A 23485-nucleotide genomic window follows, 5' to 3' on the forward strand; every position below is an offset into this window, starting at 1 on the left:
ACAGACAAAGGGTGTTAGCTAAGGCAAACCCGAGGTTCAGTTTCACATATGGGATTTCTTCACATGTTGCAAGTTTTCCCTACGATTGGCACACTAATGTCCAACACAAGAACATGCAAAAAACTGCATACTGGTCAAAATGTTGTATATACTTTAATTCACTTTATGACATCTGTTGAATTTAGATTAGATATAAAGACTACATTCTACTAAAAACTGTAAACATAGGACACTATATACAGGAAGTTAAAGTTTTGGCAGTTATATTTTTTGAAAAATACAAAAAATCTCATCATGTAATTTCAGTGAAAACGCCCTTTTTTTCTCCCTTTTGACAGTTTAACTCCCCTGCCTTGTTGTTGCAACCTGCTTTTGTGGGGTAGCATGAAAGACCTGTGTCTACAAGGAGAAGTGAAACAGTTAACTTCATTTCCTGCCTTCTTAACCGGCATCAAACCGCCACCCCTGTAGGCCTGCTGTTTCCATCCAGTGTCTGTAAACAATCTGAGGTTTGATTTCAGTGGCTTTAACAGAGATTGGTTTATCATTCTCTGTTCAGTAATCTTCAAAATGAGTATGGATCCTGCTATTCTTGTTCTTGTGATGTTAGCTGGAGTATCACATGGTAAAATACTCATTTTTAGAGAAACATTATAATATTATGTAAAAAGTGAATTATTAATCTGGTTTCATTTGATTATGCATTTTTCTAGCTTTCTTTCCAGCTGCTGAGACTAAATGTAAGGCCTCTCAGAACACGACTCAGTGCTCTGCTATCCTCGGAGGATCTGTGTCCATCCAAGTGATGAACAATGCAAGCGGCCATCGGCTGGGGTGCAAGAGACAGCTTCCCACCGGGCCCAGAATTGTGTTCAATCTGAAGAAAGAAAGAGTGACAATACATGACTCTTTAAAAAACAGGACGGAGTTTTTCATCAACAATGGGACCCTGAAGATCACACACGTGGAGAGGAATGATTCAGGGGTGTACAATGTGGAAATCTTTCAGCACGACGGGGTCCTCCTGAGAAACGTCAATTTTGAACTGGTTGTTCAAGGCAAGTGTTTATCTTCCAGCTTATTTATGCTTTAATGTTTCTGTATACTATTTTAAAGTACCTACAAAAGGTAATCATCATGGGGAAGGGAGAATACAAAACCCAGTGGACCCACATATGGAAGAATAGAAGATTAAAGGAGAATGTTTAAGAATCTTCTGTACTGTAATATTTATTGTATGCCTTATATCTGATAATATAGTGCGGTGTAGTGTTTCTTCTTGAAATTGTCTTCGAAGAACTTCTTAACCTCCTCATTCCTGTGACATTCGATGATGACAAATGACTCAAAATCTACTTAAAAATTATAAAAATATAACTGAGTCCGGCCTTGCACATTAGCAAATAATTCCTGAGAAAATTCTTGAAGGTAAGCTTTCCATTTAGTTAGAACTTATTTATTCATTTCAATAATATACTTTGGGGGCTGATGAAAGGTGCCGTGACAACAACAGGAACTGGCTGTGCTTCAAAGGGAACTTTCAGTATTTATCAACTTTTCTTGTTCTCATTTTGAGCCTATCATGAATTTTGGTCAAAATAGAGTTTCACTAACCACCAACCAACAAATGCAAACATGTGAATGCTTTAAAGTTTGTGAGTTTGGATAATTATTGATGTGGTTTGTTTCTCCCCAGAAAGCATTTTGCACATCGTGATCATAGTCTGCTGTACAGTCGGGGCTCTACTGATAGTGGGGGTGTGTTGCTGCGCCTGCTGGAAAATGAGGCGCGGTAAGAAGTCAGGTAAGACTCACCTGTTTGCAGAGGTGGGAAGTAACTAAGTACATTTACTCAAGTACTGTACTTAAGTACCATTTTGAGATACTTGTACTTTACTTGAGTATTTCCATTTTATGCTACTTCGTACTTTTACTCCACTACATTCACTCACAGGAGTCGCAGGTGTAGTAGTTTACATTTATTTAGTTACTTTGCAGATTTGGATTAGTGATTGTGGAATACAATCAACTCTTAAATAAGACTTTAGTAACACCTCGAGTAAATTCACAAGCTACCCTGCACAAAGTGTTTAAAACTAGCTGCAACTTTACCAGCTTTGATAATAATTACAATCAATCTGCACAATGAGTACTTTTAGTATATTTTGATAGCAATACTTTCACACTTTTACTTGAGTAACATGTTGAATGCAGGACTTTTACTTGTAGGCAAGGCAAGGCAAGGCAAGGCAAGGCAAGGCAAGGCAAGGCAAGGCAAGGCAAGGCAAGGCAAGGCAAGGCAAGGCAAGGCAAGGCAAGGCAAGGCAAGGCAAGGCAAGGCAAGGCAAGGCAAGGCAAGGCAAGGCAAGGCAAGGCAAGGCAAGGCAAGGCAAGGCAAGGCAAGGCAAGGCAAGGCAAGGCAAGGCAAGGCAAGGCAAGGCAAGGCAAGGCAAGGCAAGGCAAGGCAAGGCAAGGCAAGGCAAGGCAAGGCAAGGCAAGGCAAGGCAAGGCAAGGCAAGGCAAGGCAAGGCAAGGCAAGGCAAGGCAAGGCAAGGCAAGGCAAGGCAAGGCAAGGCAAGGCAAGGCAAGGCAAGGCAAGGCAAGGCAAGGCAAGGCAAGGCAAGGCAAGGCAAGGCAAGGCAAGGCAAGGCAAGGCAAGGCAAGGCAAGTTTATTTATATAGCACTTTTCAACACAAGGCAATTCAAAGTGCTTTACAAAAAATGAAAGACATTAAGAAAAAGGCATTTAAAATCAGTCATTAAAAAGAAAAGCTAATAAAATAAACATTAAAAGAAAAAATACATGGATAAAAGTTTCAGTGCAGTCTAAGATATGAATAGTTCAATTAAACATTAAAAGAAAAAGTACATGGATAAAAGTTACAGTGCAGTCTAAAATATGAATAGTTCAATTAAAAGCAGCGACAAAAAGAAAAGTCTTCAGCCTGGATTTAAAAGTAGTCAGAGTTGCAGCGGACCTGCAGGTTTCTGGGAGTTTGTTCCAGATATTTGGAGCATAATAACTGAACGCTGCTTTACCTTGTAGCAGAATATTCCAACACTCTGGTACTTCTACTTATGCTCAAGTACAATATCTGAGTACTTCTCCCTCCTCTGCCTGTTTGTTATCAAAAAAGAGGAACAGATTCAGTTTGAGGCTATTTCATTTTCAGCCATCTTAACTACAGTTATTATTCTGCCTTTTTTCCTTCCTCAGGTAAAAAAAGGACAAAAAAGGCTTTTGGTTTAAAACTAACTGAAGATCAACACTGGACAAGTGAGGACCCTAAGATTGAACCCTACTTTGCATGACTTGGGTGCTGGAAAATCTCTTTGTACCTTGCAGAATTATGTGAGATCATCTATCTAGTTTAAGTACCAGGTTTTTTTTTCATCCTTTAAAAAAATGTTTCAATATCATTGTCTGTTTATTTTGCTGCCCTTCCCTCATGGCAAACTATTGGTACATAATATGAAAGTTGAATGTTTGCACTGTAGCTCTGATAAAAAAATAAAAATAAACATTGATTTACAATTACAAAAAATATGTATTTAATACTCGTTTGAATGAGTTATTGTTACTGGAATTATTACATAATGAGAGGATGCTGCTGTAAATTAAATGCTGTACATTTGAATTAAGTTGCAAGTTATTAACAGTAAGTGTACTTATTGATATAAACAAGCCTTAAAACATCACTTACATCATGAGTCCTTTTACTGAAAGTTAAATAAATAAAATAATTTAAAGACCACACTAAAGTAGATGGCTGAAGTAGTTAATTTAAAAGGTCTTGTTGGTATTAGTTGAATCATGTTTGACGACATCTACAGGCCAAGTTTGGTTTCACTCACTTTATGTCTTGTCTAAGGACCAGTTGTTTCATAGTTAGAGGGACCTAGTTGTTTTCTGATACAAAAGTACACCATTTTTTTCTTTGGATATAGAAATAGTGTGAGAAAGTTGAAAGTTATTGTCACAGTAAAACTTTATGTCAAGGATTGTAGTGTTCTCTCATTTCTTATTCATTATTGAGATGTTAAACTCTGTATATACACCCTGTGGTACTGTTTCAATCATAACTTATTTATATTCTCTCTCAAATGTGGAGGAAAAGGCAGAACATAATGGACAAAATAATAGAACCAAAGTGCAGGTCTTAGTGGTCAGTGTTTCGTGTGACACTTTGTTTAACTTCCTTTAGAGCAGTGACACCATGTCCTGCCATGGTATCGTTTAGGCTATAACGGTAGAATGTTCTCAACATAAATGAGGAAGTAAGATGCTTTTAATCTGAATCTGACCACTAACAGAAGACATGTCAGGCTGCTCTGTGTAGTATGTGCATGTTTGCTGTAGTATAAAGTTTAGAGTTTAGTGTGAGCTGCAGACTGGGTCCCCAGAGGCTGAACACTGAGGAGACATGCAGGCTGTGATCGGAGTGTTGGTGATGATGCTCGGAGCCTCTTACGGTCAGATCTTTAACTTATAACTAGATTAAGTACAAAATATTTTACATTAAAGCTGAAGAATATATTAGTATTACATCAATATTGTGATAGGAGACTATATTTTGGTTTGAGATATCATTTCTGAATTGACGCACAACATTTCTGATGATTAATGAAGATTTGTGTAGGTACCAATATTCAATCCTTAACTCTTCAACCACCCTGGGCCCAAATTCATGAAACATGACAAATACATAACATAAATAGGATTCGACAATTTTCTAAATCTGCTGTGATCTTCATTCACTGGCATAGATCCATGAGGTTGAAGCTTTCTTTGTCTCATTTACATATGACAATCATTTCTGAATAATAATTTGAACCAAAATTACAAAGCTGTTCCACCAGAAATACAATTAATTCAACAACTAAAGAAACTGACAAGGAGGAACTGGTACTTGATTGCAGCTACAGAATGCTTACATCCACAGCAAATATTTGGACATCAAGGTTTGATGACTATTTTCCATTAGTTCATACACATTGCTAAAAACACAGTGACAAATAATGTGTTCATTTTGAAAACGTTGGTAACTTCCCAATAATTTAAAACTGAAGTTCCTGTTTAGGTGAAGTTAACTTCACCTAAGCACAAATATTGTACAGAAGCATTTGTACTGTAACAGTTCAGCTGCTAAACATATTTATACAGTATTTCACAAACCTTTGTCTGGAAACCAGTGAAATACTTATTTGTTGCTGCAGATCAGTATTTAAATACGCTTAAAGAATTTTAATAGTCAATATTTGTGTAGAAATGAAAAACTTATATTTTTTATGTTTTGGATTTTAAAACCTTTTTTTTTTATTAATGTTTTTATTTTGTATGTCCAGGTCTGGAAACCCACTGTGACGGCAGACAGGATGGAGCTCAGTGTTTCGGTCCATTGGGAGGAACTGTGGTCCTCCAGCTGATGGACAGGGCCTTAGTAACAGAAAGATACCTATTGTACAAATCGTCAGCAACAATACTTTATGTGATAAATAATATGATTGTAACGAATGCCATAAAAAGCAGATCCTCATTTAATCCAAGTGATGGAACATTTAGGGTGAACAACCTCAGCAGGACTGACAGTGCTGAATATACATTTAAAATCAGTGACAGCATACATATCAAAGAGAAACGGGCTCTACAGTTGACCATTCAAGGTAAATATGTTTTTTTTTAAATCTACTGGGGGATTTAGTCAAATGGATAGACACGCAAACAAAGTTTGTATTTCTAAACTCAACATATATCTGTCTGTTCTGTAATACAAACTGCAAAAAAAGACTTACTGTAGATGGTGTTACTGTGAATATGAAAAGTCACCAGAGTGTGTTTCCTTCAGCTCCTGTGTCCTCTGTCCGGCTGGCCTCTGAGTGTCTGTCCCAGGGAGAGAAGAGGGTCTCCTGCTCCTCTGGGGGAGGGGACAGTCCTCAGTACAACTGGACTCTGGGTGGACGCTCACTGACAGACACTGAGCTCCTCTCTGTAAATACTGAGACTAACAGCATCACTCTGAAACAACACGTCTCTGGAATAGTGGCCTGCTCAGTCGAGAATAACGTCAGCCGCTTCTGTGGTGAGAAGATGAGTGAACAACTGTTTATTTATTATGACACAGATTATTAACAGTACATAAGTCGTTCATTTAATTATTTCCCACAGGCTTCACATTCATCAAGTGCACCTCAAATGAGACACAGATATCACAGTGGGTGTTTGCAGCCAATAATATGCTGTGTTTTGAACCAACAACACCTCCTACCACCATCTCAGAATCCTCCACTGTGGGTAAGGAGACACACCAAGAGATTAGGGAAATGTTAAACTTCTACAATGGATTGTTAAAGTCATTCCCCCTTTTTTTCCTTTGTTTATCTCCATAAACCCCCTAGAGTTATTTCTATATCTGTGAGTTTTGGAACAGCTCCTACAACAAACATAGAAACTAAGGTTCAAGGTTCAAGGTTCAAGGTTTAAGGTTAGTTTATTTGTATAGCACATTTTAAGACAAGGCAATTCAAAGTGCTTCACATAGGCATTTAACACATAATAATACAAAACAAACAAACAAAACAAAAAAAGACAATTAAAAAAAGCGATAAAATAATTGTTGCAGTTAAAAGTGCAGTGATAAGGCACGGTTATAGAATCTCAGGATAGGCAGCATTAAAAAGAAAGGTTTTTAACCTTGATTTAAAGAACACAGGGTTGGGGCGGACTTTAGATTTTCAGGCAGTTTGTTCCAGGCTTGAGGTGCATAAAAACTAAAAGCTGCCTCGGCAAATGTAGTTCTGACTCTGGGGACAAGGAGTAAACCCGCTCCTGTTGACCTGAGAGCTCTGTCTGGCTCGTAACAGTGAAGCATCTCTGAAATGTGTTTTGTTCCCAATCCATTAAGTGCTTTGTATGTTCAAAGTAAGATTTTGAAGTGTAACCTTTGTGTAATAGGCAGCCACTGCAGATTTTTGAGAACTGGGGGGGTGTGGTCAATTCTCCTAGTTTTGGTGAGGACTCTGGCAGCAGCGTTCTGGATGAGTTGTAGTTGTCTTATTTATTTTTTACAGAAACCTGTGAAAACTAAGACTTATGGATAGGAGAGTGATATCAATGTGTCCACAAACCCTCCAATAAGCAGTTTCTTCCTCCAGCAGAGACGGTTCTTGAATAGTAAACATGAACTCTCCTGTCACAGAACTAACTTGACATGTTGTTTTTGTGTCTCTTTATCCCAGCTGATCACTCCCTGCTCGTATGTGGTGTGCGGGCAGCTGTGGTGGTTTTTGCATTAATCGGGATTGCCGTCTATTTTGCTTGGAAGAAAAATAAATACAAGAAGGCTGAAGGTTCTGCTTACCGTCCAGAGAGGGAACATCAAGATGAGTCTGTTGTGATGGTTGAGATGTAAGGCATCTGAAGTTGAACTCAGGTCGTCTCTCATCATCTTTAAGCATGTGAGGAAAGGGAGTGGAAATAATCTGCGGTTTTTATTCTAAAATTACTTAAATGTGTTCACAGTTCAGCAGCTCAGTATGAGTTGTTATTATCTGAGGTCTGTGAGTGTTGTTTTGCATTTGTATCACTACTCTCACAGAACAAAGGTAATGAATTGTGTCTACAGTTAATGTGATCACAAGTCGAGTCTGAATTGTTTCACTCTTTTTGAATCATGTTCATTTTCATTGATATAATTAAAGTTTTGAACTCAGATTGAATCATGTGCATAATAGTTTGTTGATTTTCTCATGTGATTATATTTGTTGCTTGCTTGTTTGCAATACGTTCTATTGTAAAGTATTTTCCCTTTTTATAGTTGTTATATATACAATCGAGTGGTGATATTTTATAAAGTTAAATATTGCTTTCATGTGAAAAATAAAGTAAGTAAGTAAGGTTAATAAAGGTCTGTAAGTGGTTTTGACCATTTGCATCACTGTGGGACTTCTATTTCAACAAACATTATGTATTCTATCTAAAGGTAATCAGATGTTTCGGCTCCACAATGTTAACATTTTTCAATTTAGGTAAACTTCCATTTTGTTGTTTTCGTTTTCATCACAGACTCTAGGTTTCCCCCTACTGACTAACAGAGGTGTTACTGCTGTTCGTGGATTATTCTGTAAAATCTCTGTTCCCAACATGTTAACATTTCAGGAAAATATTATGATCAATTAAATATAACCATATGGTGTTACTGCCTTAATAGGCTACTACTACCAGTCTGCATAATGAGGTTAAAATATAAACATATATGTGTGTTATTACAAGTGCAATGTCATAAGTCTACAGGCTCAAGTCTTTACAAGGCAAATGTCCTGAACTGAGAAACCACGTAAAGTTTACATGGTTTCTCAGTTCAGGGCATTTGCCTTGTATCAATAGTTGCCAATGGAGGGCGACTTATTCTAAAGAGTGAGAGAAGTGAAATAACTGAACGTTGAATCATCTACTTCATCAGTAACATCATTAGTGCTTTGACTGAAAGTTAAATAAATAAAATCATTTAATGACCACAAGAAAGTAGATGGCTAAAGTAGTTGATTTAAAAGGTTTTGTTGGTATTATTATTGAATCATGTTTGACGACATCTAAAGGCTGAGTTTGGTTTCACTCACTTTATGTCTTGTCTAAGGACCAGTTGTTTCATGGTAGTTAGTGGGACTTTATAGTTGTTTTCTGATACAAATGTACACCATTTTTTTCTCATTTACATTCGACAATAATTTCTAAGTCCTAATTTTAATCACAATAGGCTGTACAATTAATTCAACAACTAAAGAAACTGACGAGCGGAGGAACGTTTTTGCACTGGTTGTTCAGTGAAATGTTTTGCTTTCACATATTGTTCATGGCTCTATTGCAACAAAAACATTTGTTCTGTCTGCATTAAGTTAGGCATACAGTTACAGTTCAACCGTTTAATTATAACGTATGCAAAAATTAACAGAATAACTATGATTGATAGTTTTTCAATCTTGTATTAATCAAACATAATTTATTATGTAACTGATTCAACCTAATGACATTTTCCACTCATATTCTTCTCAATTCCACATACAATGTTCGTAAAGCTTACTTTAAGTTAAGAAAATATATGTGTTAATTCCTTGTACTGGTACTTGATTACAGAAACAGAATGCTTACATCCACAGTAAACATTTATATATCATGGTCTGATGGCCACACCTTTAGAATTTATATACGCTAGATATCTTTTTGGACATCAAGGTTTGATGGCTCTTTTCCATTAGTTCAAACACATTGCCAAAAACATACTGAAAAATAATGTGTTAATTTTGAAAACGTTGGTAACTTCCCAATAATTTAAAACTGAAGTTCCTGTTTGGGTGAGGTTAACTTCACCTAAGCACAAATATTGTACAGAAGCATTTGTACTGTAACAGTTCAGCTGCTAAACATATTTATACAGTATTTCACAAACCTTTGTCTGGAAACCAGTGAAATACTTATTTTTCGCAGCAGATCAGTATTTGCTTAAAGAATTACAAAACTCAATATTTTTGTAGAAATGCAAAACTTACATTTTTGATGTTTTTGATTGTAAACCTTTTTTTAAATGTTTCTATTTTGTATTTCCAGGTCTGGAAACCTATTGTGACGGCAGACAGGATGGAGCTCACTGCTTCGGTCCTTTGGGAGGAACTGTGGTCCTCCAGCTGATGGACAGGGCCTTAGAAACACAAAGATACCTATTGTACAAATCTACAACAGTAATACTTACTGTGATAAACAATACGATTGTGCGTAATGTGCTAAAAAGCAGATCCTCATTTAATCCAAGTGATGGAACATTTAGGGTGAACAACCTCAGCAGGACTGACCGTGCTGAATATAAACTTGAAATCCGTGACAGCATACAAATCAAGGAGAATCGCGCTCTACGACTGACCATTCAAGGTAAATACGTTTTTTTATCTACTGGGGGATTTAGTCAAATGGATACATACAAAGTTTAAAAAGTCTAAAATATATCTGTCTGTTCTGTACTAAAAACTACAAAAAATGACTTAGATGGTGTGAATATGAAAAGTCATCAGAGTGTGTTTTCTTCAGCTCCTGTGTCCTCTGTCCGGCTGGCCTCTGAGTGTCTGTCCCAGGGAGAGAAGAGGGTCTCCTGCTCCTCTGGGGGAGGGGACAGTCCTCAGTACAACTGGACTCTGGGTGGACGCTCACTGACAGACACTGAGCTCCTCTCTGTAAATACTGAGACTAACAGCATCACTCTGAGACAACACGTCTCTGGAGCAGTGGCCTGCTCAGTCAGGAATAACGTCAGTCAGGTCTCTAAAGGAGAGGAGATCTCTAACTGTGGTGAGAAGATGAGTTGAAACAGTTTGATGAATAAGACATGAGATTAACTACACATCAGTCATGTATCTGATTCTTTCCCACAGGCTTCATATTCATTAACTGCACCTCAAATGGGAGACAGATACCACAGTGGGTGTTTGCAGCCAACACTATGCTGTGTGTTGAACCAGATTCCTCCACTGCGGGTAAGGAGAGTACAGTGTCAATTAACCCCTGCACTAACATCACATCCTGGAATCAAACTGTGACCCCCCTCTCTGAAGATGACCCATGGTACATTAGTAAATGACAACTAACACTGCAACAATGGATTATTAAAGTGATTCCCCCCTTTTTTGTTTGTGTGTCTCCATAAGTAATAATGAGTCTTATTACAGCTCCTACCACAAACATAAGGCTTCCACTGTGGGTATATAGGAGAGTGATATCAATGTGTCCACAAACCCTCCAATAAGCAGTTTCTTCCTCCAGCAGAGACGGTTCTTGAATAGTAAACATGAATTCTCCTGTCACAGAACTAACTTGACATGTTGTTTTTGTGTCTCTTTATCCCAGCTGATCACTCCCTGCTCGTATGTGGTGTGCGGGCAGCTGTGGTGGTTTTTGCATTAATCGGGATTGCCGTCTATTTTGCTTGGAAGAAAAATAACTACAAGAAGGCTGAAGGTTCTGCTTACCGTCCAGAGAGGGAACATCAAGACGAGTCTGTTGTGATGGTTGAGATGTAAGCCATCTGAAGTTCAACTCAGGTCGTCTCTCATCGTCTTTAAGCATGTGAAGAAAGGGAGTGGAAATAATCTGCTGTTTTTATTCTAAAAGTACTTAAATGTGTTCACAGTTCAGCAGCTCAGTATGAGTTGTTATTATTTGAGGTCTGTTAGTGTTGTTTTGCATTTGTATCGCAGTTCAAGTACAAGTCGAGGTGCCTGCATTTTTTCACTCTTTGTAAATTACAATCATGATCATTTATATAATGTTAGTATTGAACTCAGATTGAATCATGTGCATGATAGTTTGTTGTTTTTCTCATGTGATTCAAATGTCATATATAGGTCTTTTTTTGCTTGTTTGCTTGCAATACGTTCTTATGGAAAGTCTTTTTAGTGTTGTTATATATCCAATCCAGTTGTGGTACTTTATGAAGTTAAATATTGCTTTCATGATAATAAAAGTAAGTAAGGCTAATAAAGGTCTGTACGTGTTTTGTGCTTATTTGCATCACTGTGTTCTCTAATTCAACAAACATTATGTATTCTTACTAAAGGTAATCTAGATCTAGATATTCAAATAAGGTAAACTTCCATTTTGTTGTTTTCATTTTCATCAAAGACTCTACTTTTAATGATCAGTATCAGACGGTGTGAGGTTTCCCCCTACTGACAATCAGAGGCGTTACTGCTGTTCGTGGATTATTCTGTAAAATCTCTGCTCCCAATGTTAACATTTCAGGTAGAAATTATGATCAATAACAAATAACCATATGGTGTTACTGCCTTAATAGGCTACTACTACCAGTCTGCATAATGAAGTTAAAATATAAACATATATGTGTATTACTATTAAGAGCAATGTCACATGTCTTTAAATAGTTTAGGGAATGTTCCTTATATCAATAGAAGGCAACAGAGTCTAAAGAGAGAGAGAGAGTTCTCTCTTTAGAAATAACTGAAATAAATTTCAGTTATTTCACTTCTAAGTGAAATAACTGAAATTGTAATCATCTACTTCCCTTTTCCATGTAATGAATTACACAACAGCCACCACCCTAACTAACACTTACATCAACCAAGATGTCAGAACAGTTTTGAGCTTTACATTTGACCAAAATGAATTCCTTTCATATTCAGCAGGAAGCTGTGAAGACCATTAGGCTAACCAAATTAAACTAGTTTTGTTAGGATCTGTCTGTGTTGTAGTTTTGTATGTCTGGTTATGGGTATTTTCATCCTTGTATATTGTCTGGTCCTTCTTCCTGTGTTTTTCCTCCTGTCGTTAGTTTCCCTGGTGTGTCTAGTTGTCTGATTGTTTTCTCCTGTGGCCCTTGTGTTTCTCCTCCCCTGCCCGGCTGTGTCTCGTCTTGTGATTACCCCTTCCGGTATTTAGTCTTGTCTCTTCCTGTGTTCAGTGTCGGTTCGTCTTGTGTTGTGAGTAAACTGCGGTGAGTGTTCTGTTCTGTCTCTGAATATTGTAGCCTTGAAATAAAGGAATTATTTTGTCACTTAAATCTGCATTTGGGTCCTGCTTCCTGCACACCGTAATATTACGAACCGACCCACAATGGACCCAGCGGATTTTCATTTTGATTTGGACTTGTTATCCCTGGAGTACACTCTTCAGTGTCATTATGCTGAATGGAGTAGAACCTTGGCTAAAAGGAACAAAGAGGCTGTCCTCAAAAAGGCACAAATGGAGGTGGACAACATGCCATGGTTGAGAGGCTCATTGCCTGAGTTTCTCAGAGTTTTCTCACGCAGCCCTGAGTGCCAGTCTCCATTCTCTGACCCTTTCTTGGGATCCCGCCTGGCGTTTGGAGGTCCACGGAGCCTCCAAAAGACTTCTAAAAGACGCAAGGTCAGGAAGCCAGCTCGTACTCAGGTACCGGCCCATACAGCCATGTTTCCGGCTTCAGAACGGGATCTTACAGCCATGTTTCCGGCTCCAGAACCGGACCTTACAGCCATGTTTCCGGCTTCAGAACCGGACCTTACAGCCATGTTTCCGGCTTCAGAACCGGACGTTACAGCCATGTTTCCGGCTTCAGAACTGGACATTACAGCCATGATTCTGGCTTCAATTCCGGCTCCAGAGCCGGCCCATACAGCCATGTTTCCGGCTTCAGAACTGGATCATACAGCCATATTTCCAGCCATGGTTCCAGACCTAGTACAGTCCCCAGCAGCCATGGTTTCAGCCCCAGTTCTGGCCCGAGCAGCCATGGTCCCGGCCCCAGCTGCCACAGTCCCCTCTCCAGTTCCCCCTTGATTCCCCTCTCGAGTCCCTTCTCGAGTCTCCTCTCGAGTCCCTACTTGAGTCACGTCTCAAGTCCATATCCAATGTCCTGGTCCGTTGGAGGTTCCGCTGGGGGTCCTGCCAACTCCATGTCTGTCTCGTTGGAGGTCCCGCCGTCTACTCTCCTGCCGGGGGTCCTGCCAATCCCATGTCCTGTCCCGTTGGGGGTCCCGCCGTCTACTCTCCTGCCGGGGGTCCTGCCAATCCCATGTCCTATGCCGATGGAGGTTCCGCTGGGGGTCCTTCCGGCTCCATGGCCAGTCCCGTTGGAGGTCCCGCGAACTACTCTCCTGCCGGGGGTCCTGCCAGCCCTGTGTGCTGTCCCGTTGGGGGTCCCGCCGACTGCCCTTCTGCCGGGGGTCCTGCCAACCCTGTGTCCTGTCCTGTTGGAGGTCCCGTGAACTTCTCTCCTGCCGGGGGTCCTGCTAACCCTGTGTACTGTCCCGTTGGGGGTCCCGCCGACTGCCCTTCTGCCGGGGGTCCTGTCAACCCTGTGTCCTGTCCTGTTGGAGGGTCCGCCGGCTGCTCTCCTGCCGGGGGTCCTGCTAACCCTGTGTACTGTCCCGTTGGGGGTCCCGCCGACTGCCCTTCTGCCGGGGGTCCTGTCAACCCTGTGTCCTGTCCTGTTGGAGGTTCCGCCGGCTGCTCTCCTGCCGGGGGTCCTGCCAATCCTGTGTCCTGTCCCGTTGGGGGTCCCGCCGACTGCCCTCCTGGTGGGGTCCTGCCAACTCCTGGTCCTCTTCCGTGGGGGATCCTGCCGAGGCCTGTCCCACCAGCGCCGGTTCCTGTCCGGCCGACACCGGGTTCTGCCCGGCCTCCTGAGAGCCGCGGTCTTCGCCCTCGAGCCCGGCCCCCCTGAGAGCCCGGCCCCCTGAGAGCCGCGGTCTTCGCCCTCGAGCCCTGCCCCCTGAGTGCCGCGGTCCTCGCCCTCGGGCCCGACCCCCTGACTCTTCCTGCAACTGCCTTCGCCCCTCCATAACCCCCTTTTCAAGCTCTGCCGTGCCCCTGGGCTGTCAGCCCAAGCCCGTCCTCCAGACCCCCTCCACCCACCCTGTTGGCCCTAGTTTTGTGTCCCTCCTCCGGTCCCCCTCCACCTACCCTGGTGGCCTACGTCCCTCCTCCGGACCCCCTCCACCCACCCTGCTTGTGGTTTTGGACTTTTTGTGGTTTTGTTTTGGGACGTCTGGGATCCGTCCCTTGAGGGGGGGGTACTGTTAGGATCTGTCTGTGTTGTAGTTTTGTATGTCTGGTTATGGGTATTTTCATCCTTGTATATTGTCTGGTCCTTCTTCCTGTGTTTTTCCTCCCGTCGTTTAGTTTCTCTGGTGTGTCTAGTTGTCTGATTGTTTTCACCTGTGACCCTTGTGTTTCTCCTCCCCTGCCCGGCTGTGTCTCGTCTTGTGATTACCCCTTCCGGTATTTAGTCTTGTCTCTTCCTGTGTTCAGTGTCGGTTCGTCTTGTGTTGTGAGTGTTCTGTTCTGTCTCTGAATATTGTAGCCTTGAAATAAAGGAATTATTTTGTCACTTAAATCTGCATTTGCTTCCTGCACACCGTAACAAGTTTCTAAAAAAAAACTAAGTACAAATAAAGAGCCTTTGTTGAATGGTTGTGATCCTGAAATGATAGTTTGATGGCAAAGTATTGTTCTGTTCAGTCTGAGAAGTAGGGCACATTATTGCCTTAGTTATAAAAAAAACTCTGACACAAGACAAACTAATAATCCTTTAACTGCATGTTGATTTTGTCAGAGGACAAAAGCCTCAGAATTGTTTAGGCGGTGTTATGGATAAAGTAATGCAACAAATATATTTAATATATATTTATGCTGCAAACATTAGTTGACCAATAGTGTGAATCTGTACAAGCTGTTATACCCAGGGCCGTTTCTAGCTTTTTGGGGGCCCTATGCAAGATGTTGTTTGGGGGCCCTAGTTTTTACAGTTTTTTAACTACAATGGGGGGGATTCCGAAGCCTTCAATCTGTTACACTTTAATAGGAAAACAGGCTAATTTCACGAAAACCAAGCAATTGAAAATTACAAAAAAATGATATTAAAAAGGTAAACAATAAGGCTCCTCTATGTCAATAAATGCAAGAGATGCAGCATTTTCTCAACAATGTTTAATTTACATTTTTCATCTTCCTCAGACGTCATTCATTGGCTGATAGCCCAATGATGAATTGGACTTTATTACCCCAAAAACACAAGCCACAGCTTTGCTATCATTGCAGTTTAGTTGTGTTTATATCCTACATTGGAATTTTAAGCATATAATGCTTCACCGAACACAGCAGGGGGCTTGGCTGTCTACAAATAAAGACGGCTCATTTTAATTCTCCCCAAATATATTGAGGCCGAACCTGAACTTTGAATTCTCTGCTCCCATCATAATCTTGGCGATCTTGTTAAAATTGTGAATGCAGAATTAGAAATACTATGTAACTGTTTTGCAGTTAATACATTATCTCTTAATGTGGCCAAAACAAATTACATGTTATTCAATGCAAAGTCTGAGAGTAGAAATGACTGCATTATACGGATTTGCAATACCAAGATAGAAAAAGTTGGTGCATGTACATTTTTAGGACTGCTTGTTGACGAAAAACTCAATTGGAAGCACCATATAAATTATGTACAGACTAAACTGTCAAAAACAATAGGTAATTTGTATCATACTAAGAACATTCTTGAAGAAAAAATACTCTTTATAACCTTTGTGGGAAAAGTACCGCAGTGTGAATGCGCCTATTCACACCGCGGTACTTTTCCCACAAAGGTTCATGTGAACTCTTTTATCGCGTTCACACCAAAAAGAGCCGGTACTAAAATTAGTTCATGTGAACATTTTTACCCCCTCGAAAGTCCCTGCTAGAGAGCAGGGACTTTCGAGCGGCTCTTTTGTGAGAAAAGAGCTATATTTCTGATTGGCTGGGCGGATTGCAAACCACGCCCCGTAAAACTCCCAAAAAGTTTTGTGAAGCCGCCATTTTATTATCCTCGCATTAGCATTATTAGCATTAGCATTAGCCCAGCGCAGAAACGCAGAGAGACTAACTTATGCCAACACAAAATAAAACATGGGAGCGGTGGAGATGAGGAGGTGTCGGCGTTCTGGCGATTTACTCGGAAGGCTTCAGTAGAAGCTGCTGGGACTCCCAGCAGCTTCTACTGAAGCCAGTCCCCAACTCCGGGGACTTCCGGCCGGGGACTTTGGGCGGCAGTAAACGCCTTGAAGTGGTTTGCGGCCTGCCAGTGAACCCAAAGCAGAAGAAGAACAAGTGACGTCAGCGGCTTCATTTGCCTAATCCACCCCCACAGACTTTTTCCAGTGTGAACGCGATCTGTATTTAGTTCATGTGAACTAAATAGTTCACATGAACTAAGTTCACATGAACCTTTGTGGGAAAAGTACCGCATCTCTCTAGGGCTCTGGTTTCTCCGAATCGAAGGGCAAAAATACAAAAGCATTGTACACAATTTAAACCAATCAATGTTGTGTAATAGGCTACATGCACAGTCACTTCCGCATTCTACTCATAGCGGCCGATTCATTTCCTGTTTGAAAATGACGACCTTCTACACCCGCTGCCTACAAGAGCTTCCGAAATAAAAAATGTCAGATGTTCATCGGATTTGCCGGACGACTAAAGCCCCAGCCAGCAAACTCGATAAAGGCTTCAAATTATATGCTGCGTCATATATACACAACTATGAAGGTAAGAAGGTAACCGGTACTAACCAGTTAGCTTATGCCGCTAACATTAGCTGTCAAAAGCTAGGTAACGCCAGAGCCCTATAGTATAACTACTATTATTATTATTATTATACTACTACTATAGTAGACTACTATAGGGCTCTGGGTAACGCTATGTACTGTTTCTGGTGTTAATTCTTTAAAACATTAGCCATTTGCTAACAAATACTATCGTTTAATAGCCTTATAGCCTAGCCAAGGTTATCTTGTTGTTAGCCACACTGCATAATGGGTATCAGCTTTTGTAAAGCAATGTTGCCATAGATGTGTTGACGTGAGTATAGAATCTAACGCTGTTGCTCTGTTTTTCTTCATTCAGTGTCCAATAAAGACAGGCTGACAGGGCAGGTCAGCGTGAGAGCCTTGTGCTACAGGTCAATGCGGAAGAGCGAGACAGCACACAGTTTGAGTGTAGGCAGGCAGCATTGACACTGTTCCCCCCTGTTTATTGAGTTTCAGTTCAGTTAAACATTAGTTTACCTTAAGGGAATCTCAACAGTGTCCTACTTCTCCCTGCTTTATCACAGCTGATTGGTCAGATATTATTACATTGATTATGGATGTGTAAGTTTGGGGTCAACAGGGTCAACTTCTTGTATCTGGGATGCAGTGGTGTGATTTTGTAGTGTGGGCACAAGAGGACTACCTGGTGCAAAGAATATACACAGATCCAGAAGTGCAAAGAGCAATCAGAGAAAAAGTAGACTTTTTTTTTTTTTTACACATACATGCCGAAGTACCTGTCATTAAAAAAGTAGTGGGCACTGTAGCCATTGTTAACTCTGTAAGCAGTTAGCTGCTAGACCCTGGCTCAGCCGTCATTGTTTTTAGGAGGCAATCCCTCAATCATGTGTTCTGAATGACAACAAAATGTGATTTCAATATTTTGTTTTTGATATATATTGTTTGTCACATTTCATATATGTAAATAAATATACAATTGTATTTAAAAAGACAATAAAGTGAAGTGATTTGTGTAATGAATAGTAAATCAGTGCATTTGTAAGAAATCATCAACGCATTGTAATTTGCTATTTACCATTTATTCAAACAAAACACTAGCGTGTGTCAGGCAACACGGGATTACGGTGTGCTCACCCAGCTTAATCACAGCTACCTGCACAGGTGTCATCATCTTGTCTTATTTCACCCATTTCTTGACCAGTGCTTTGTTCTGATAGTTTGACAGCATACATGCTACTGCAAACAGTTGGTTGATGTTGTAGGCATGGGACAGGAGGATGACACCATCAAAAAGTTTGTTCTCTTTTATCCTCCTAATGACACGCTCCACATGAACCCTCAGTCTGGCAATGGCCTGTGTCTCCCTCACCTGATAGGCTGGCATTTGCTTCTGCTTTGACAGAAAAGGTGGGCAGTACACCTTGCATTTGCAGCAATCGCTGATCAGGAAGCCCTTATCTACCATCACTGCCATGTTTTCAGTCAACAACGCAGCTATTCCAGATTGTTTGAAAATCTCCTTGTCGCTGACAGAACCACCATACAGACTGGAAACAAATGTCACTGCGCCATGTGGGGCTATGCCAACCAGGGCTTTCATGGTGCAGTGAGATTTGTATGTAGAATACATGTCACTTTGGAGGAGGAGTGAGGATGGTGTTTGACACCTCAGCTCTGTGCAATCCAGGATCACCTGTGTGTCTGGGAAATCTTTGAATGCCTCTGGGAGGTGGGCTTGAACTTCTGCAGGTGTAAGCCAGATGCACTGTGACCCCCAATAAAGTTGTAAGAAAACTCGTCCATGTTTGCAATGATGCGGCTCACAGTGGACTGGTGTACGTTGAAGTGGTTTGCAAGGTCCCTCTCTTTCAAACCCACCGACAGGAAGCAGAGAAAAAGGAAGAACTCGTCAATTGGCTGAAGCAGCTGTCTCTGGAAGATAAACAAAAAAAGGGTACTATATTAATGTCATGAGTGTAGCACACCATGGGAAAAACATTAAGTTGTTTTAGTTCTCTGATGTATTCAAAAAGGATTGAGTACTATAGCCTTTTAGCCTACACGAAAGCAATGAAATGTTGGAGAAACATTTTCCCTTCAGTTTGTGTTTAGATTGTGTGTTAAAAGAAACGTAGCCTACCGTTGATGGACGTGCGTGTGTAACCACTTCTTCATTCCTCTTGGCCAGCTGATATCGCTCTTGTAACACGAACCATTTTATAAATGGAAGGCTCAATCAAAAACCAGAAGGCCATCAGGTGGTTATAGCTCGGGAATCTGTACACAAAAGACACATATCAGTCATTAATTGACTCGTTAACTGTAACACATGGGCTAATGCTTTCCTCTTGTTTGCTATAATACATTACAATTCAAATAGACTGATTAAGAAGGCACTTGGTGCAGGTATAGTAATATACAGCAGTAACATGTAACAACTACATTAAAGCAGCAGTAATAATAATCTAAAACATACAGGGAACATTTTACACAGAATGACTACTTTTACTCTTCATTCTTAAGTGTGCAACTGGGAGAAACGCAGTGGATATTGACATGTACTTTTACTTTGGTAAGGTTTTGAAGATTTCCACTTGTAGTAAAGTATTATCAGTATGTTGTTAGTATTAGTATGTTTTACTCCACCACATTTAGTTAACCTTCATAGTTTCTAGTTACTTATGAAAACACATGATTTATGATTCTACATGTTCAGTTCAGGAGTATTTTCAAACCATAGTATTTGTACTTATACTTCAGTTAAGTTGAGTAGCCTACTTATTCCAACACTGCATGCAAATAGTCAGCAGTCAAACGGCAGGTAAACAGGATTCTTTATAAGCTAACCCATCTAAAAAACTTGGATATAATTTAGCCAAAACATTACCTGGTATAGAATCGGATGTTGTCGTCGGAGCCAGCAAACCGCTGTAAGCAAAACTCTCGCTGGACTCTTAACTCCTGCAGTTGCTTCTGCAGATCCTCCAATGTTTTGGAGTTGTCTTCTGTAGCTTGAGAGGACATGTCCAGTGAAGCTGGTTCAGGGGTTGAGCAGTAATCATGGTCACGGACATCGATGTGCTCTTCCTGCTCCTCCCGAGAGACTGGTTCAGTGGGCCGCTCCCTTCTCTCCCAAACACTAGCCCGCGGTGTTTGAGCAGTGAAGTGATTCCACTCAAACAGAGTTGGGACAGCACCTTTCACAAGCCTCCTACGGCCATCAAGGGTTTTTGGCTCTATTAGTTGATCCGTAGCGAAGTGACGACTGCAGACCTTGGAGTGAGAGGAGATTGTAAAGTTATCGCGTCGTATTTTAACCAGCCACTGTCTTCGCAGCTCGAGTTCGGTCGGAAAGCCATGGAAACTTAGGACGCCGTTGAATTTAGCTGACGCCGTACAAAGTGGGACACAGCAGTGCTCGGAGTAGTTCTTTACTTGTCTTTGCAAATGCTCCGTTTTGAAAATCTTCCGTCGACTCATATTTAAACCACGGATTTAAACAGTAAAACATTTGTGGACGCTCAGCTACGCAGACCAGAAGCAACCCGGAAGCGTCCGAGCAGTATAACGGCTAACCCCCCAAAAACACACCAGGAGCGTCTGCGTCGCGTTACGGCCGCGCCGCGGCGGTCGTAAGGATCGCGGCCACTCTAGTCAATGGGTGCTATTACACCACACACGCCGCGTTACGGCTCAGACGCGTCCCAGAAGCGGCTCGGCGCAGCGCTTCTCTAAAATTAGGATGAATCCTATTTTTGCCGCGGCGCAGCCGTAAGGTAAACTCCTCCCCCCATCCCCCCGTAGTCTTTCAAGTAGGAGAATACATGCCAGCGTTCTCCTCCGGTTTACAGGCACTGTAAATGATATATATAGAATAATTATGATGATGAATGCATATTTTTTTACCACTAAAATACAGCAACACATCTTTGATTCATGTCGTTTATAACTGGAATATTACAATTATTATTAACAGTGTCTGTAGTCTACAACACAACAAAATAGGAAATAACAACAATAAACACGATTTAAACAGACACAAACATAAACCATTTAACTACGTATAGCCTACTTACTTGTAGAAGTACAAATGTCCAGGAAATATTCCAAAATCAACAACAACTGCGAGGCTGCACACACGACGCTCCGCTTCCGCAACGTTTTGAAACGCGTCTGGTGTGTGTTGACGCAGGAGGAGGTCGCAGCGTGGCGCAGCCGCAACGTAACGCGGCGCAGACGCTCCTGGTGTGTTTTGGGGGTAAGGTGGAAGTACGTCTCAGACCCTAGTGCATGTAGCCTATTGAAGGTGAAATGACATGTGATGTTGTACACCAGGGGTGCCCAACCTTTTTTGAACCGAGAGCTACTTTTAAAGTTGCCAGTCTGCCGAGATCTACCAGTCCAAGCGTCCAGGCGTAGCCATTACTGACAGCCAGATAAGTACACACTTCTACTTGTGTAAAACTGAGTAGTGTTGCTACAAAAGTATAAATTAGGCTTACTAATAAGACAACTCAGATCTGAAGCTACACAGGAATATGCTGCCAAAGTGCAATAAAAAAGACAACATTAATAGAATCAAACCCTTTTTTTGTTGCATTTAGTAGAGTATACAAATAAATGCCTTTTTAAAATAGGATGCAAGCAACACTAGTTTCTTAACTTAACTTGAATTGATAATAGACTATAACCTTTATCTTTATCTTATACCATTTTGTACAATAATTATAATGAATAAGTTCAAACAAACAAAAACTTACAGCTGATTAATAACGGTATCTAACTTGAGTTTTTATTATATCAAAAACCTGTTGAAATGCTACTGTTATTTTTACTGTCCCCAAAAAGCGCGTCGGCAGCCTCCAGGAATGCTTCTTTCACAACTTCGCCGTCTTTGAAAGACTCGGGCCTGGCGCCACGAGGGGCAAAAGGGGGCATTGCCCCCTAAGTTGTTTTATTTGCCCCCTCACTTTGAGCATCATTCAGCCATCGAAAAGTTAAATAAATGTCACAATTATTAAATAACTTAAAATAATTATTTTCCCCAACACACGTTACTATAATTAGATCAGATATGTGGGCAGGCAGTCAAGCAACGTGTAAACAAGCCTCAACCCCAAGTGAGCTTGTAGTCTTAATTAATGTTAGCATGTGTGCTTAGCTGTAAACACAGTCGGATGGGGGACCAAAACGTCCCTGTTTTCCGGGCAAAGTCCCCATTTTCGGAATGTGCGTTAAAAAACATAGAGCAAGGTGAAATAAAATGTTACATGTCAGTAAAAACAGAGTAACAGTGTTGTGCCTGTTTGTAGCGTTAGTGTATTTCTTTTTCTAATACTTCTTCTTCTTCTACCTCTACTTCTTCTTCTTCTACCTCTACTTCTTCTTCTTCTACCTCTACTTCTTCTTCTTCTACCTCTACTTCTTCTTCTTCTTCTACCTCTACTTATTTTTCTTCTACCTCTACTTCTTCTTCTTCTTCTACCTCTACTTCTTCTTCTTCCACCCATGGATGTATAATAAGAAGCTTCTAATTCAATGTACCTTCCCGCAAAATATTGGACAAAAGAAAGTCGGCTAGTAGTGTCAACTAAATCCATAGTATTAGAACAAAAGTGATTTAAACGAGGTAAATTACGAATGTATGTTCCCAATCGCCAAGTGTGGGATTGAATATTAAATTAGTTTAGATTAGATTTATTGTCCCCAGGGGGAAATTCATTTCCACAGCTCTGTGAAAACAAGATGAAATCGACAAAAAACAAGACAACTACAGATAGCACCACACATGATGCTTACCTGTTATTATTTAGGGCTGCCTGTATGGATCAGGTTTTTGCCAAAGCGAGCCCTTTTACTATAATAATAATATGTTATTATATAAACCGTATTGGTACAATGAGCGACATCTAGTGACGGATTTTTAATCTGTGTCTGTCCATTTGGTGTAGTATTTGATCCAATATTACATTTGGTTATATATTAGTCACTTTCTTATGGAATGCCAGGTTTTAGGTCTTGGTTTGAACATTCAATCCTGAAAATAACAAATCAACCAGATTAATTTGTCTTTAATGCTGACATGACTAGAGTAGATAGTAAGTAAATAAATCTGTATAGGAAGACGAGTTAAGGGATAGAGGAGAAAAGGTTATGGTATAATTACAGAGCCTGTCCATTTATAAATTGAGGAAATCAATGTTAGTCTGTTAACGTGACTAACAAAGTGCAGGCATCTAATAATGTACTATCTATTATTAAAGATCAGAGGAAAAGAACAGAATGAGAGGGGTCAATCCGGAATACAAATAAAGAAGCAAAAAGATTGTAGAGCAGTGAGAATGAAAAAAACTTGGTGTGTCAATTCATTACATTGCCAGTATTTTTCGTTGTTGTGAAAAAAAAGTCGCCCCCTAGGAT

At 40.6% G+C, this 23485-nt stretch overlaps 1 protein-coding gene across 1 annotated transcript; it reads left to right on the forward strand.

The window, feature by feature from the left end:
• The first annotated feature begins 1694 nt into the window (after positions 1–1694).
• On the forward strand, positions 1695–11527 carry LOC117556027. Its single transcript, XM_034231164.1, has 9 exons — positions 1695–1804; positions 3219–4474; positions 5348–5665; positions 5848–6081; positions 6168–6293; positions 9603–9920; positions 10077–10334; positions 10418–10519; positions 10890–11527. Exons 2-9 carry the CDS (start codon positions 4426–4428, stop codon positions 11060–11062), a joined length of 1578 nt encoding a protein of 525 aa, XP_034087055.1. The 5' UTR covers positions 1695–1804; positions 3219–4425; the 3' UTR covers positions 11063–11527.
• The last annotated feature ends 11958 nt before the right edge of the window (positions 11528–23485 follow it).

The sequence above is a fragment of the Gymnodraco acuticeps genome, unplaced genomic scaffold (assembly GCF_902827175.1).
Source record: "Gymnodraco acuticeps unplaced genomic scaffold, fGymAcu1.1, whole genome shotgun sequence".
In the NCBI taxonomy this organism is placed as follows: Eukaryota; Metazoa; Chordata; class Actinopteri; order Perciformes; family Bathydraconidae; genus Gymnodraco; species Gymnodraco acuticeps.

Excerpts from the sequence above, each read along its gene's own strand:
- LOC117556027 (XM_034231164.1), top strand. The coding sequence starts at position 4,426 with ATGCAGGCTGTGATCGGAGTGTTGGTGATGATGCTCGGAGCCTCTTAC. Across the intron at positions 10,335-10,417 it reads AGAGGAGATCTCTAACTGTG|GCTTCATATTCATTAACTGC; the intron begins GTGAGAAGATGA and ends TCTTTCCCACAG. Across the intron at positions 10,520-10,889 it reads ACCAGATTCCTCCACTGCGG|CTGATCACTCCCTGCTCGTA; the intron begins GTAAGGAGAGTA and ends TCTTTATCCCAG.